The sequence below is a fragment of the Cucumis sativus genome, chromosome 2, assembly GCF_000004075.3.
Source record: "Cucumis sativus cultivar 9930 chromosome 2, Cucumber_9930_V3, whole genome shotgun sequence".
In the NCBI taxonomy this organism is placed as follows: Eukaryota; Viridiplantae; Streptophyta; class Magnoliopsida; order Cucurbitales; family Cucurbitaceae; genus Cucumis; species Cucumis sativus.
The window spans coordinates 18,193,745-18,210,231 of record NC_026656.2 but is presented as its reverse complement, the minus strand read 5'-3'; the positions used below and the strand labels follow the sequence as shown (position 1 = coordinate 18,210,231).

The window sequence follows — 16,487 nt, the reverse complement described above, 5'->3', positions numbered from 1 at the left end:
GAGAAGGAAACCAAAACCAACCCTTTTTATTTCTTGTGTTCTTGTGGTCCTTTCCCTTCCAAAATCTCATATCCTAATTCTCTACCCTTCACCGACAATGGACTTCTCCCTTTATTTGTTTTGAAGCACATAGAGAGAGATATATATCATCTAATAATTGTCATTTTCCTTTATTTTCAATGAATTTCGAGAATGATAAGAGTGGTTGTAGCATTCCATAGTCATACCCCTATTCAATTGAAGTGCATTAAAATAGGCAATTAAGAGGTAAATTTTCATAGGGGGGAAGGCTAATGCATATAGCAAATTAGCAAAGTAAGGGTATAGGAAAACGATGCTTCAATAAAAGGTAGTGGAAAAATAGGGTTGTGTTGATTTTTGTTTCTTTTAAAGCTTATTAGTGCAATCAATTGAATATCACTATTTCAAGATTATGATTGTTTTTAAATGCATGTGATCTCCTCTTTTTAGGGGTTCACTTTTTTCTTTTCTCCAACTTTTATCCGATGCTTTCTCGTAGATCTCATATGAATAACATTTTTAAATTGTAGTTATTATTTTATTTGGTGTCAATACAACTAATCAATTCTTTCACATATTCTATATGTTCTTACTAACATTCTCTTGTATTTGTATAATGAGTAGAGGTGTTACAAACTTCTATTAAGTCAATAGTTAAAATTTATAATATTTATCTAACTATATATTATCACACTAATTATTATCTTTGAGATTGTAAGAGTTGGAACAAAAACCTTGGTCATAAAACACATATTTTAATTAACCTTTTGAAATCTAAAAACTACATGCTAATTACTCTTAAGTTATGTTTATATCGTTATGTGAAATTTGTACTTTTGTATGTTGAGTTGTACTCTATTATTGTTGTTTTTTGGGGGGGTAAATGTAGAAAATTTAGGTGGAACCCTGAGTTGATGTTCATAAATGAGAGGTCAGAGTCAGACATTGAAAATAGATATCATGACAATTATTATAGAAGAGGGAAAATGAAAGAGGGCTTCACATTTTCAAGGTCAATCTCTTGGCATGCATTTGGTTGATTCTTTGGTCAGATTTACTAACAATTTTATGTTATTTTGCAGATTTACATTTGTTTAATCTGCCCCCCATCACATGCACCACCCACGAGCTTTCCTTTTTTTAATTCATTATTATACTATCAATATTGTTTCTTATAATTTGTATTTTAATCCTTTCCTTAAACGATATTAAATAAAGAACAAAAATGAAACAAAGTTGTAAAATTGTAAGGTTTTTAATAGTAAAATGATTGGGTAAAACTTTTTTATTGAAGGAGAGAAAAAAGAAAGAAGGAATCAAATTAGCTTAGACTAGTAAGAAGTAGACAAGTGGGACAGAAACGGTGGCAGTGCTGCAATGGCAGTGATTGATATGTGGGTGATGCAGTTTTGCTCGCCGTTCAAACGGGGAGCTCGAAGGAACCTCAACACTTACAAAAAAAATTAAACCTACAAATCTCTCTAACCCCATTATAGTTTTACCGTTTCTATTCTATTGATCCAAACTTTTTCATTTCAAACAACTATCAACTCTGTATTCTTACAGGCGTTAACAAATATGTCTCTTGTCGATTGAAACAGAGTGGTTGTTCTGTCTTTTTTTACGGTGAAGTTCTTAAATAAATAAGGTTGCTTCCAAGGAAGGAATCTCATTATCCCCAGAAATAGAACATTTTATTAATTTAATTTCTCTTCTAAGGAAGTAGAACTTTGGACGGATTGTCCTGGCAAATCATAAGGCTCTTAGCGATTCCCTCCACTGCCCGCCATTTCAACCATTATCCTTTTTCTATTTCTCTAGGGACTGTGTTACTGTAATGTATGCAGGGAAGTAGAGGGAGAAAGGTGCCGGAGATGGGGTTTCAGGACCAAACTGCGTCGTCCAGGCCAGGCTTTAGAGCTCGTGATTCCAGCCCCGATTCTGTCATTTACGCTCTTGAGTCGAGTTTCAGTCTCTTTTCTTCTGCTTCTGCCAGTGTGGAGCGCTGCTCTTTTGCGTCGGAGGCACACGACCGCGATTCTCTCATCTCTGAAATCTCACTTGTAAATCTCACTTCTCTCTGTTTTCTTGTCGCATTGACTCAAATGGGATTGATTATTTTCTAGTTTGTTTTTGTGGGGTTTTCGTTTTTCTGAATGGTATCAAAGATTAGCGGTGAACTGGTAAAATGGGGTTGTTTATTTCGTGCATTGTTTCAATGGGGATTTTGTGTAGTAATGTTAGAGATTAGAGACGAATTGGAAAATTGGGGTTGTTCATTTCGTAGTTTGTTTTCGTGGGTTTTTTTTTTTTTTACTTTCTTGAGTTACATACCAAATATTGGCAACGAATTCGGGAAGTCTCCTTGTCTAAACACTGTAATGAAATAGGGGATTTGGAGGCGAGTACAGGGCTGTGAAGATGATTGATCAGATGGAAAAAAGGGTGCTGGGATTGAAATTTTTTGTTTTGTGATTTTGATTGCAGCATTTGGCAGGGCATGATGAAGGAAACCACGAGAGTTGCGGTGGTCCAGATCCAGATCCAAACAAACCTGCACTAAGCAACAAACACAGTCGTCTCTATACAAAGGGAGAAAAAGCGAAAGGTACAGCTAGATTTTAAGCTCCGTGGCATAAGAATAAAAAGAAAGGGGAAAAAAAGTAGAATCTCACAAAGAAACACCCACAGAAATTTTTGCATACTTCAAATTTGATTCTAATTGTTTTTTCTCACACTTAATGCTCAGCAAATCAAAAGGATGACAGCAATGTCGATTTAGAAGATGAGAATAGAACCGTCGATTCAGCGAGGAATTCCTTTTCTCTTGCCCTGAAAGGTATTACAGAACCAGCTCCATTTCATTTTCTAAGTCTTTATCAGCAATATTTACTTGAATTGGGGTTGGTTTTACAGAGTGTCAAGATCATAGATCCAGATCTGAAGCTCAATCCAGGAAACTGGACAGAAGGAGACCTGCTTCATTGGATCTAAATAACGCTACCACAACTTCCTCACCTCGTTTGGCAGCTGTAAAGAAGAACCCTGTTGTATCAACGCGCAAAACTGGAACATTTCCAAGCCCTGGGACGCCGAATTATCGGCACAATAGCTTTGGTATGCAAAAGGGGTGGAGCTCAGAGCGTGTGCCATTGCACAACAATGGTGGTCGGAAACATGCTAATAACCCTGCATTGCTGACTCTTAATAGCGGCAGAACATTGCCATCAAAGTGGGAAGATGCTGAAAGGTGGATCTTTAGTCCCATATCCGGTGATGGGGTTGTGAGGAACTCAGTTCCACTTCCTCAACGGCGACCGAAGTCAAAGAGTGGGCCACTTGGCCCTCCTGGTTCTGCATACTATTCACTATATTCGCCAGCAGTTCCGGCCTACGAAGGTGGGAGTTTTGGGAATTTCATTACAGGGTCACCATTTTCAGCTGGAGTGATATCAGCTAATAGCTTGGGGATTCATTCCGGTGGGCATGAAGTGGCCTTTCATGGACAAACAGAGCCCTCCATGGCGCGATCACTTAGTGTTCATGGATGCTCTGAAATGTTGGGTCAATTGTCATCAACAACAGGCTTACAAGAAGGTAAAGGCCGCTCTGAGTTATTCTTCTTTGCTTAAACATGAGTTGCTTCATAAATTTAAAGAAGGATCATTGGTCCTTCGTTATTGCACTTTAATCATTCTGTTCATATTTTTAGCAATTTTATAATGGATCCTGATTCTAGCGCAGGGTTATATAATAGCTATCGCATATTTTGTATCAACTACATAAGACTGCTTTGGACCTATTGATATATACGAAAATATGATATCTTGCTTGAGAAAATGGTCTGTAATTGAGCAGACTACCAATTACACAGTTGTAGCACTAAAGAGTTTGTGTTAAAATTCTTTGCAGAATCAGGCGACATTCTAACTAGAGTCAAGGATTCAGGGACGGATGTTTCTCGTGTTGTTTCAAGAAGGGACATGGCTACACAAATGAGCCCAGAGAGTAGTGTCCATTCATCTCCCAAGACGAGACCGTCAATCTCTGCCTCAAGTTCATCTGCTATGCATATGTTTGAGCTGGGAGCTGTCACTTCTAAGTTGGAGATCAGGGATGTACAAGTTGATAATCAAGTTACTATGACAAGATGGTCTAAGAAACATAAAGGCTCGTTTCCTTGGAAAGACTCTCTTGATGACAGGAGGAAGAAAGATGTTGATGCGGTTTCTCGATGTTCGGATCTAGACATTCCTCACATAGGAAAAAGTATTTCAAAGTACGTTCGTCCTGCTCATGTCACATGCATCTGATTTGTAATAAATCCTACAATTCATTACCAGTCCAAGGAAAGATGCACATTGAATGAAAAATTATGCCAGCAGTTAACTCGCTGACTTGGTGTTCTTTTCCAACTCTGACTCTTGCAGGGTTAAGCGTGAGGAAGCCAAAATAACTGCATGGGAAAATCTACAGAAAGCAAAAGCTGATGCAGCTATACGGAAACTAGAGGTTCTGGCCTTATATAGTTCTTGATACGTCATTTCATACTTTTCTTTTTCATAATTAGCATTTCTTATGATTTTTAACATTTGGTAAATGATGGATAATAGATACAATATATAGTTTTTCCTTTTGCTCCTACTCACTGAGACTCATGCATCAGATGAAGCTGGAAAAGAAGAGAGCAACGTCAATGGATAAGATCATGAATAAACTTAAATCTGCTCAGAAGAGAGCCCAAGAAATGAGGAGCTCAGTGATGGCAAACCAGTCCCCCCAAGATAACAGGACATCTATCAAGTCTCTATCTTTTTATCGAGCCCGTCCTATGGGTTCCCTAAGTGGTTGTTTCACCTGCCATGCTTTTTAGTGCTCCGTTGATTACCAATTCCCTGATATGGCCGTTCAACCAGGTGATTAGACTTTCACTGTCTAATTTTCTTACTCGTCGGAATAGATTTCATTTGTGCTCTTGAGAAGATCTGCCTACTTGAAATCACAATCTTTTGTACTGATAGGTTTAAGATTTTATCACAGGAATACTTGAAGTGCTGGGCCTCCCTATGTCTGCAGTTTGTTCTGGAACAAAAGTTTCGTTTTCATAAAAATTTAGCGTTAATGTTGATCAAGGCAGTCATGGATCTTGTTTTGACAGATAGAGTTTATATTTACTGATAATTGGCGTTTAAGAACATGGAACAACATTGTATAGATGAAGAGATGCTGCCACTTCCACTCGAATGTGGCGTCGATGCAGTTTTCTCGTGGTGTGGTTAATTATTCTACTAGAGATTCGTAATGAGCTTGTAAAACATTCATAACCAACTTCATGGGAGGTGAAATATCAGAAACTTTCTGTAGCCAACTTCCATGTAGACAAAAGTTCGAGATTTGGTGCAATGTTTGTAACTAAAGTAACCCCTTTTCTCTAATCTGTTTAATTCTCAACAGGTTTTGTTTTCTACTAAACTATATTGTCTAAGGCTTGATGGTGTTATATGCACAAAAAAATTATCGAATAACTGCTGGCTGTGTACATCTCAGTTGTTGAAGGGTCACAGTGATATATAGTGAACAAATTAAACGTTAGTTTGATTCTTTATACTAATTTGTTACAAGATAATTATACTGAAGTTGTCTGATTTAAATTGGTTTGATAATTATATTAGGTTATTTACATGATACATTTAAATCATCCTATAATTGTTTATAATCCGTGCAAAAGCAAATCTTAAACAGTCCCAGAGATTGGCAAGTTTTTTGTAGCTTCCATAATTGGTATAAGCTACTAATTTTGGGAGAGATACAATCTTATATTTTAATTCAATAATTATAATGTGGCAGATATTGAAGTTTCAATTGTTGAGATGATGATTTGTGGTTTAATGCAAATATCCATTTTAGCGTCGGTGCGTCCTTTTTTTTTTTTTTTTTAGTAGATTTGACTTTAGAGCATATTACTACGCTTTTAGCCTCACCATTTATTATTCCCTCTGATGTACATTTTCAAATATGGAACATTAAAAAGTAAGAAACGTTGAGATCTTTTCCAAAAGGGAGAGAAAGAACATATACTTGAATGTAAAATATTATAATACTTTTAAAAAGAAAACAAAATACAAAAATTGTCACCACAAAGATGGGTAACTCTCAATATGCAAATAAGTACTTTTGAAAGTAGTGTATTGACTTTAACTATGCATATGAGAGAAGATTTAAGCAACAATCTTTTACAATTTGAAATTCATTGGAAAAAATTGTATCCAATAGGTTAAAATGATCAAAATTGTTTTTTTTACATTCCTAAAAATAAAATCACTTTCCTTCTAATGATTTTTGGCCCTGACAAGAAAGTGATTATTGGTTGATTACTTGAGGTTGGTTTCATCCGATTTCACTTTATTTATCCCTATAATATCCATAAAATTTGTATTACTCTCTTCTTTTTCTATCTAGTTTTTACTCACTTCCTAATTTTCCTCTAAAGTTTGTATATATTCATTTAGAAGTTTATTACATATAAAAAGCATTTTAAATATAACAAAAATAAATTAAAATATAACCAAATATATGTCATTTCATTTAAAATAGAATTGAAATATATGTGACTTTATTACTCTATCTTTAAATACCATCTAATCTATGTATTTTACTAATACCATTCTCAACAACATCCAATTTGTTAATTTTCATCCTAATAATAACAATATAGTATGGGAATATGTTAGGATTCATATGATAGTTTAATTTACTTAATAAATTTCGACTACTTAAAAGGTCTTTAATGACATGAAAAAAGAAAAGATGAATAAAGTTGGGCATGTAATTATATTTTCCACACTGGAAAGTGGAAAGTCACACAGAGAGCGGTGTTAAATGAAATGCGTTGAATGGCAGTGCCACGTGGGCAATTAAGTGAGGTGTGAGAAAGCTTCTTGGATGATTAGACGTCGGAGCGTCGGAAAACGCCGTACACGTGTTGGGAGGAATGGCTTTCAGGTGAGACGACGTCATCATTGTAAACCAAAAAAAGTAAAAGTAGCCGTAAGCCACCCACCCCTCCTTGTCAGACTATTCATGTGCACTTCACGTGCTTCTTTCTTCAATTTAATATTTGTATGTATAATGTTCCAGGTGTCACATTATTTATAAAATTGAATCGCTGCAACCCCTTCATAGCTCTAACATACCCAATAAATCCATTCTAATATTATTGTTGTAAAATATTATGCGTATTTTTTTACGATATATTTGGTGGGAAATATATTGATTGTATAGGAATTTTAGTTATGGCTAACTCACGTAATAAACCGAAATCAAACTCATTTTGGCTTTTGATTAAAGCAATTAATAATTAATACTATTAGGTTGAAGAAGTAATAAGCACAACAACTACTTTGTCCATCGATGAAAGAATTAAGGAAAGCGAAACAAAAATTGTCATGAGACATAAAAGTTCCTCAAACAGTAGAGTACAAGAGATGTCTCTTTCATAAAACCTTCGCACTGCATGTGAGTGACCATCTTACAATTTTTATCAAATTTTGGAACTCTACCGGCCAATCATCATGATCGAAAAAAGAAAATCAGGCATCTTGGTTCAGGTGGTGATGTGGATGGGTTGGCAATTGAGGAAAGTGGATCAAGTGTTGTTGTTTATTATTATAATGAGCGATGGTGGGAAAGGCGTAGGCGGAGGATGAGGAGGAGGAGGAGGAGGAGGAGGCGGCGGCGATTTGGAGTGAATGGAGTTGGTTTTTCAAAAACTTAAGGTAATGAATGGCTTCGTCTAACATGGAAGCGGTGTCCATTTTGGTGCCACCTGGGACTATTCTTTGAAGAATTCTGATTCTTTCGCTAATTCTCTCTCGTCTATGCCTTGCCGCTACGCTCTGTGGATCTTTTGAAATCTTAACATTCCGTCGCTTTGGTGCCTTCACTGCTTCTGGGTCTATCTCTATTGGCTGCATTGCTGCTATTCTGTATATCATCTCTCTCATCCCTCCCCCCATTGATTCTGATTCTGATCCTTCCACTTCCTCCTCCCCTGCCTTCTTAAAAACATTTTCATAAATCGGCCACTAACCCTCACTCCTATTTTTTAAATTTCTACCTTCATTTTACAAAATACTACACTTACTTCTATATGTTTTGTCGTTAAAATTTAATTAGAAATTCTAAGACTTTTAACATAAACGAGAAAAACAAAGAACTAAAAATCAAACAAATCCTCACTCCATGGAATATTAGGTTATTTAGTTATACAGTACCAAAAGTGATTAAAAAGTACTCAAAGTATACAAGAGTTATATATGATACATACCATGCGGGAATTTCGGGTGGCTGGAAAATGGGATCTCCACCGGGCAGCGGCGGAATAGGGCGGAAAAGACGGCGGTGCAACAGCGTGAGTGGCGTTATTCATAGAAAGAGTGGTTGGTGGGATATTGTTAAAAGACGGAAAAATAGGATGTGAAGTGGAAGTAATATTGGAACTACCAAAACCAAAATCCAAACTAGTTGCAATTTCATTACATTCAAAATTCTCTCCAAACTTTCCCATCTCCTCAATATCCATCACTAAATCCCTCTCTCAATTAATTATTACCAAAAAAAAAAAAAAAGTCAATTAAACAAGTACAAAAGGCTCCAATTTTATAGAAATTTTCAGAAGGAGAAGAAGGAGAAAGAAGGTTGGTATCGGTGGGGGGAACACACCAATATTATTTTTCTTGTGAAACCTTATTTATATATTAATTTAATATCATATAATATATATATGCAATAATGTAATGTTGAGACATGTGTCATATATCTAAGGGTTTTTTCTTCTTTTTTTTTAATTTGATTAATTGACCAATAATTTGGGATATTTAACAATAATATCCGGTTTTGTACTTGTTGTTTCTAAATTATTGGATGTATCAAAAAATCGAAGATAAAGAGATTGTTGACATTGCATTCAGCTGAAATGATTGAGAGAAAACAATTTGCTGGAAATTCATTGGCATTTTTAATTTTCAAAACTATTTTAAATCTCTCTCTCTCAATAATATTCCAAATCTTTTTCAAATTTCCAATGATTCACACTCAAATAACCAACATAATATGAATAAACAATGAGATTCTTAAGAAAAAAAACCTTTTATATTTGTTTGTTTCCCGATCTGATTTTTACATGTATTAGACGCTAGTGCATTGAAGGAAATGGTGATTTGTGTGTAACTTTTCTAGAGGAATTGAAATTAAAACCCGAACGGTTGATGGTTGTAGTATGTTCTAAAGATATTACTCCTCATTAGTGATTAATATTATTTAACCTTTGATTGTTGAATATCATAAATGTGTTCTAAATTATATTTAAGGCTATCGTGGTCGTGGTGTTTAAGGATGTTTGGAAGGTGCTCTTCTCTCTCATAAATGCAATTGTTCTTTCTTTAAACATCTCATAAATGCACTTAACGGTATTCATTTAGTGATCAATTAATTTTTATACCTCATTAAATTCTTCGTAATGCAAACAATGGCTATTTAATTCCCAAACATCGATAATAATGTACGAACTAATATACAGCAATTATTCTCTTTACTAAAAATAACAATTAAGAGATGGTTAAGGGAAGACACATACTTTTCCCCCACAGTTATCTTTGCGTCCTCCACTTTACATATACATGTATTAAATAAAACTTGTTTTATTTTAATTTTTAAGAAATTTTATTCTCATATAATCTTTAAAAAAACCACTATTCTTAAGATAATTAGGAAACGATCGTTAAGAACAACAAACGATCTAACTACATTTTTAATTTCATTTGAAAGTGTCTCATACTAAGAAATGTGTTCACAAACATCCTTTTAGTTAGCCAATATTAAGTACTATTTGGTGACATGTTGAATTTAATTCACAAACATCCTTTTAATTAAATGAATGGGAATTGGATTTGAGAAGAAAATTAATTGAAGGGATAGGGATATGGATAATAAAAATAAGAAGGAATATGAGGAGAGAGAAGGGGGTTTAAATATATGTTTGGACGAAGAAATAGGTTAGAAGGGTAAAATTAAATTAGGGGTGACACCCACATGAAAAGGGTCAGAAATATCAGGGAGTTTGTATTATAATTTATCCTCATCATTTCATTTTATTATGGTGTGTGCTTTCTTTTGCAGTTTGAATCATTAAATTTCATGCATCCTTTTCTTTCTTGGTTGCTTTCATTGGAACGCCATTCGAGAAGGATTAGCTTCTTCTGAAACAAACCCTACTTTTTCTTCTTCTCTATCATCACTTTTGATTATATTTTCCCCCCACCACCACCCAAAATGGTATTGATTTAACTTCATAAGTTTAATTAGAACATTATGGAAATAACTTAATGAATGGATTAAGATTTTGTTCATGGTTTATGGGTTATTATATACATTTCTTCTCTCTCTCTCTCTCTTTTTTTTTTTTATAATTTGCTTCAATTCAGTGCTATATAATGGGTTTGTGTTAAGTTTGGCGTTAAATCCTAAAACATTATCCCGTATTATTTTGCAACTTCAAGTATAGCTTAGGAGGTAAAGTTAATAAGGTACAAATAATATCATATATATATATATAAGTAAATAGAATGAACACTACCTTTTTTAATAAGAAGATAACATTAGAACATCTTCGTTAGGTGTACACTCTCGAGAAATACTAGGTATGAAATTACACATCAATTCACACAAGTGCTTATTGCAACACCTAATAAAGTCTAGGAGGTTAATTGATCAAATTAAAACTTTAAAAATGTAATCATAGTTTATGCAAGTTTGTAAGAAAAATGGAATGCATCAATTTGCTATGCCTACTAATTCCCCTTAGAAGATGAACTAAAATAGGTTGGAGAACTGGAGACCACATTTCCAAAAAATCTGTGTAATTAATATCATTCATAATATCATGTACTCTTAAAGTTTACTTTATTATTATTATAGTTACTTTTCTAAGAGATCATTCTTCAGTAACTCCGCTGATATAGCAAGAAAACATAAAGAAAAGAAGGCTAAGTAAAGAAAACCTTTCCAATTCAAGAGATAAGGAGAAGCATATGACAATTACAAAAGGAGTTTAGACTTTGTTCACAACAAAGTGTAGCATTTGTTTGATAGCATTTCTAATACCAAGTTAATTAAGTCATTAACTGACCTAAAACTTGAAACCAATAGATTATTATAAATGTAATTATACCGACACACCTTACCGCGTATATAATATGTCATTAATGGTAAAATAAAGTGTAATGATTTAACAAAAAATGAGAGTACATAACTCATTTATATAGTTAAAGCTAATAACGTTTATTCTCTTGGAGTAGGATGTTGAAACCTCTGTCAACATGCATGCATAGTTAGAAGAATAATAAAAATAAATTAAAATTACCAAAAAGTTAAAACATTATACATTAGGTGGGGGTGTTTTGTGATTATTATTCTTGTAATTGTTATGATAGAAACTGTAATGTTACTTACAAAATTGCTGAGATGGTTAAGGTTGGGGGTTTAGTCCTGAAGATTGTTTTTAGTTGGGTAGTAAGGCAGCAGTAGACACTCTAGGCTAACTAAAAGACAATACATTTATTATTACAATCTAACATAGATTTTCCCAAGTTGCCTTTGTCTCATATCACTTTGGGCTTTACCTAATTTAAAATTTACAGCCTATCCCAAAAATGCCTCTAGAATAATATAATATAGTTAACACAGACATTTTAAGCAACAACAAGACGTGAATAAACAGACATATGTTCTTCAACACTTCATCAATCTCTAAATGCAATACATAACCAATTGAAATCAAACCTTTTTCCAAAAGAAAAAACAAAGAAAAAGAAACTGCAATTTTATAAATTTTGCTGTTGGAAAAACCCATTTTCCTATTTTCTTTTTTCTTTCTAACAAGTAACAACACGTAACATTATCACTTACAGAACCTTATCTTTTTCATCCCCCACACCCCACTTGTATTGTTCTTTCAAAAATTTTAAAAATAAAATAAACGAAGAGTGTGCGTTATAAATGATTAATAATGAAATATACAATGAATTGGGGAAAGGGTTATTGAGATTAAAAAAATAATATAGTGATTTTTCCATTGGCACATCCAAATTGGTGCAGGTACGGTTCAGATTAAACAATTGGTTTGTCCACTCTTTTACTAACACAAACGGCCCCTCTCTTCCCTTCTTTGCATCATCTTCTTCAATTTCTCATTTTATATATATATATATATATATATATATATATATATATAAAAGCATTTTTATGTTTTTATTTATTTATGTTTTAATGCATTGAAACAGATAGTCAAAGTAAAGAGAAGCGGCCATTAATGACCAGCTTTTGTGCTTTGGCTTGGGGTGGAGGTGAATAAACTTGAAGAAGATACAGAATATATATCTCCATACATCTAATTCTTTTCTAACACTATTTCATATCTCTTTGTTTTAATGCATGGTCTTTTTATACTTTCATTTAAACATTCATACGAGGGTTTCAAATTTTTCGTCTAATTTGACTGCAAAATCAAATGTAAAATGAACTCGTAAATAATTAATTCTAGAGTAGATGTTTACCGTACAAATTAGACTCATGATTTCTTACTTTGTTTTAGAGATCATATATTTTCTTTACCATTAAATTAAGCTCTGGTAGTCTGTTGATGGTGTTGAACCATCTCAAATATAGTTTTTTTTATAAAAAAATTAAGTCAAACAAAATAATTTTCTGACTTGGAATCATGGTGAGAATATGTTTATGTTTTTTTTTGGTGGGTTTAGTTGTTCTAATTGATTTATTTTTCACTTCTGAAGTTAATGGATATCATAGAGGAATGCATAATAAAGTTATAATATATATAATTAGAAATTTAGGTATTAAAACGAAAGAAATTTAATTTTAAACCTAAGTATTATGGTATATGTAAGAATCTTTCACAAAGTCGTTGGAAAATCAATTCTGAAATTTTTTTTTTTTTTTTTTTTGCCTCTAGGTAGAACCAAAAAATAATTTATCCATTTATTAATTTCTCACATTACATGCATACATAAATAAACACGTCTATATATAATAATAATTGGAAAGATTTGTCAATAAAAAGTTTGACAAATGTCATAATTTAAAAATTATTTTTTTAAATTGAAAAGATATTATTTAAGGACAAATTCAAACCTTTCAATAATTATTAATTAGATATTTTGATTCATAATATTATTTGAAATATTTCCTTTTTGAAAATATTTAAATTTAATATAAATTTTATAACTTCCTTAATTTAATGTGATTATTTGAAATATTTCCTTTTTGAAAATATTTGAATTTAATATAAATTTTATAACTTCCTTAATTTAATGTGATTGATTAATATAATAATAATTTTTAATTATCTTTTCAATTAACTCTAAATCAAAATATATTATAATATGAGTAATTTTATACTAATATATACACGGATTATATATTCATTCCTTATCTTTTTTATATTTCTTACGCATATGTTTCTGAATAATTCATTTATGTTTTGTGATTCGTTACATATATATCACTGCATATATTCAATAATAAACTCTTTTTCTTTTATGTTATGTGTTTTTTTACTGCATTTAACGCTGATGATATTTCTTACATGTATATTACTGAATAATTCATTTTTTTTCCATACAATTCCTTAGATTTTCAATTCTTTCATCAAACTCCCTACGTTACAACCATATTAAGTTTTCTCAACATTACATATACTATAAAACAATTAATGTTTTAATGACATATATTACATATACTCGTCATAATTATTTCTCATTCATGTTCCTGTAGCCATAAACAACTTTAATACATAATCAATATTATTTTAAACATAACGTATTATTTACCACATAAGATATGAATATTTAAATAAAATACATAAACAAATTGATATAAGAACCTTTCACTAATAAAATATACACAGAATTTATATATGTTATTTAGTATATATATCTTATATTATATGTTCTATGTTTTAGTATATATATACTCCATATTATATGCAATAATAAAATATACTGACATATAATTCTATTAATTTTTTTTATAGGGTGATCGTTCTTCTTCAACGTTGAATTCTTAATAAACTCTATAATGTATCACATTCAAAACTAGATTTTCGTTTGTTTGTCTATTTAATCGAATATTTAAAATGTACATAATATACCAAATGTTTCATATGTTTTGAATATAATCTAAAATATACCTAATATACCAAATGTTTCATTTGTTTTGAATATATATAATATTAAGCACGAAATTTCTAGCTAGATTCTGTCGAATAAGTTTTGTATTTTTCGGTCATTGAATGTTTTATTTTTCACCGTCGAAATTTCAATAAACTCTCAAATGTATCAAATTAAAGCTACATTTTCATTTGATTGTCTATTTAATTGAATATCTAGAATACCTAATATACCTAATCTTTCATATATATACATATATGTTGAATATATACAATAACCCTAATAATTATAATTTCTAAAACAAAAAAAAAGAGTTGGGCTACAAACCCACATGCAAAAAAGGGTCTTTCCTGTATTGGGCCCTGTGGGCTTTCCTTCAAAGTTGAAGGCTCATAAATCCTTTCTCTCTTTCTTCAGACGAGAAGATTTATATAATTATTTCAACTCTATCAAAGTCTTTCGACATCAAATTGATATTTTGATACAACATAGGCTTAATTGGAAGAAAAAAAATTAGTCTACAAAAAAATTGAATTAAAATTGTAAAAGGTTAGAGATAAAACTTGAAAATTTTCATGATTATAAACTACAATATAAAAAAAACACCACTATACATACTTTTTGTAAAAATATTTGATAGATGTTTGTTTTGATTATGAAATAGAAAAGACCATTCTTCTATACCTTTCAATTTTTAATAATCATCTACTGTCCACGATGTCATACTTTTTTGAATATTCATGAAGAATATAATTAATTAATAGCACATAATTATTTATGTAATGTGCAATATATGCATATATGTGTGTATACAAACACACACACATACAACATTATTACCATTATCATATATCTTCTTTATTATTCATGAGGAAACTAAAGTGAGGTTCAGGAATCCGTTGACTGAGATCAGAAATTGCCTTCATAAAAAGTATTTAAAAAAAAAAAAAACTATATCAAATTATTTTAAAATCATTTTTTTAAAAAAAATTACTATCGTAAAAGATGTGTCTAATCCATTCTTTTTCCTTTCTCTTTTTCTTTTCTACCTTTCATCCACTATCACTAGGTAATCATTTTTATGGAAATACTTATATTTTATCATCTCAAAAAAGGACAAAATTATATATATATATAATTTGAAGTGTTGAAGTTTTGTTTCAAGACCATTTACTTTATAGTTTTAAAAAGATAGTTGGCTATGTTTAGGCAAAGTTTTGAAATTGTATTGAGAGTTAGTGCAAACTTAGTTTGCAAATAATAAAATTAGTTTAAATTTTAATTTAGGTTAGTATATTAATTTGGACTAATATATAATGGTGAACTTCTTATATGTTATTGAATATACAATTGACTTTAATTGGAATACAAAATGATTTACATAACAAAATAGTAAAAGAAACAACTAGTGTTTAATTAACTGTTAACACAGTGTATATGAAATTGAAATCGTTCATGCAATTAAAACAAAGTATAGTAAAATAAAAGAGGAGAAAAGTTTAGAAATAAGAGTTAGAAAAGAGTAGGAGGATGATAATGTGAAATTTAGATTGATAATGATTAGGTGGAATTAAAATAGAAAAGTGATTAAATTTGATTTGTGATGAAGTGGTTCCACAAAAAAAGAAAAAAATGGAAGAAAGCAAAAAGAAAGAAGAGAAGGAAAAAAAAAAAGCAAAGTGGAAAGAAAGAAAAGGGTTTTTTATAATTGATTTATTTGTTTTAAAAGAGTGAAAGAAAGAGAAAAAGAGAGTTACCACACGCACCACACGGGTGGGTTAATAGTTCACACGTATGTAGAAAAGGAGTCACGTGGGAGAGTGTTTGAGAGAGAGGAAAAAATAAAAAGAAAAGAAGAATATAAGATGGTGGGTTTTATTGGAAAAAGGTTAGGGATTTATAGTACGAAATGAAATGATTGCACGACAAAGATATTCTGAAACTTAACCCTTTTTCTTTTTATTTTCTTTCCTTTTTCTTTTTCTTTTCTTTTCGTTTTGTTTTTATGTCTTTCTTCATATCAAAATTTCAAAAAAATAAATAAAAAATAAAATTGGATCTTTTTTTTGACTTTACCTTTCTTCACCACACACTGTCTCCTCTCACTTTCTCTGCACCTCCATACTCATCTCATCTTCTTCTTACTTCCCCTCACATCCTTTCAAACTATACCCTCTCTTTTCCTTTACAATTTTATCATTTCATTTTTAATACCATACACTG

General features: G+C 31.4%; 2 protein-coding genes across 2 annotated transcripts; one reads left to right on the top strand and one right to left on the bottom strand.

Annotated features, from left to right (window-relative positions):
• The first annotated feature begins 1,308 nt into the window (after positions 1–1,308).
• On the top strand, positions 1,309–5,546 carry LOC101202771. Its single transcript, XM_004142818.3, has 8 exons — positions 1,309–2,084; positions 2,509–2,629; positions 2,771–2,860; positions 2,938–3,618; positions 3,934–4,300; positions 4,452–4,533; positions 4,688–4,937; positions 5,062–5,546. Exons 1-7 carry the CDS (start codon positions 1,863–1,865, stop codon positions 4,892–4,894), a joined length of 1,770 nt encoding a protein of 589 aa, XP_004142866.1. The 5' UTR covers positions 1,309–1,862; the 3' UTR covers positions 4,895–4,937; positions 5,062–5,546.
• Positions 5,547–7,362: 1,816 nt separating this feature from the next.
• LOC105434749 (transcription factor HEC3) lies at positions 7,363–8,732 on the bottom strand. The gene is made up of 2 exons (XM_011651880.2): positions 8,348–8,732; positions 7,363–8,075 (listed from the first exon to the last, which is right to left on the bottom strand). Exons 1-2 carry the CDS (start codon positions 8,600–8,602, stop codon positions 7,611–7,613), a joined length of 720 nt encoding a protein of 239 aa, XP_011650182.1. The 5' UTR covers positions 8,603–8,732; the 3' UTR covers positions 7,363–7,610.
• Positions 8,733–16,487: the final 7,755 nt, after the last annotated feature.

What these genes read in the sequence shown, in the direction of transcription:
- LOC101202771 (XM_004142818.3), top strand. Translation starts at nt 1,863, where the DNA reads ATGCAGGGAAGTAGAGGGAGAAAGGTGCCGGAGATGGGGTTTCAGGAC. An exon ending in TCATCTCTGAAATCTCACTT is followed by an intron (nt 2,085 to 2,508) that starts GTAAATCTCACT and finishes TTTTGATTGCAG; the next exon opens with CATTTGGCAGGGCATGATGA. An exon ending in ATAGGAAAAAGTATTTCAAA is followed by an intron (nt 4,301 to 4,451) that starts GTACGTTCGTCC and finishes TGACTCTTGCAG; the next exon opens with GGTTAAGCGTGAGGAAGCCA.
- LOC105434749 (XM_011651880.2), bottom strand. Translation starts at nt 8,602, where the DNA reads ATGGATATTGAGGAGATGGGAAAGTTTGGAGAGAATTTTGAATGTAAT. An exon ending in CCACCCGAAATTCCCGCATG is followed by an intron (nt 8,076 to 8,347) that starts GTATGTATCATA and finishes GTTTTTAAGAAG; the next exon opens with GCAGGGGAGGAGGAAGTGGA.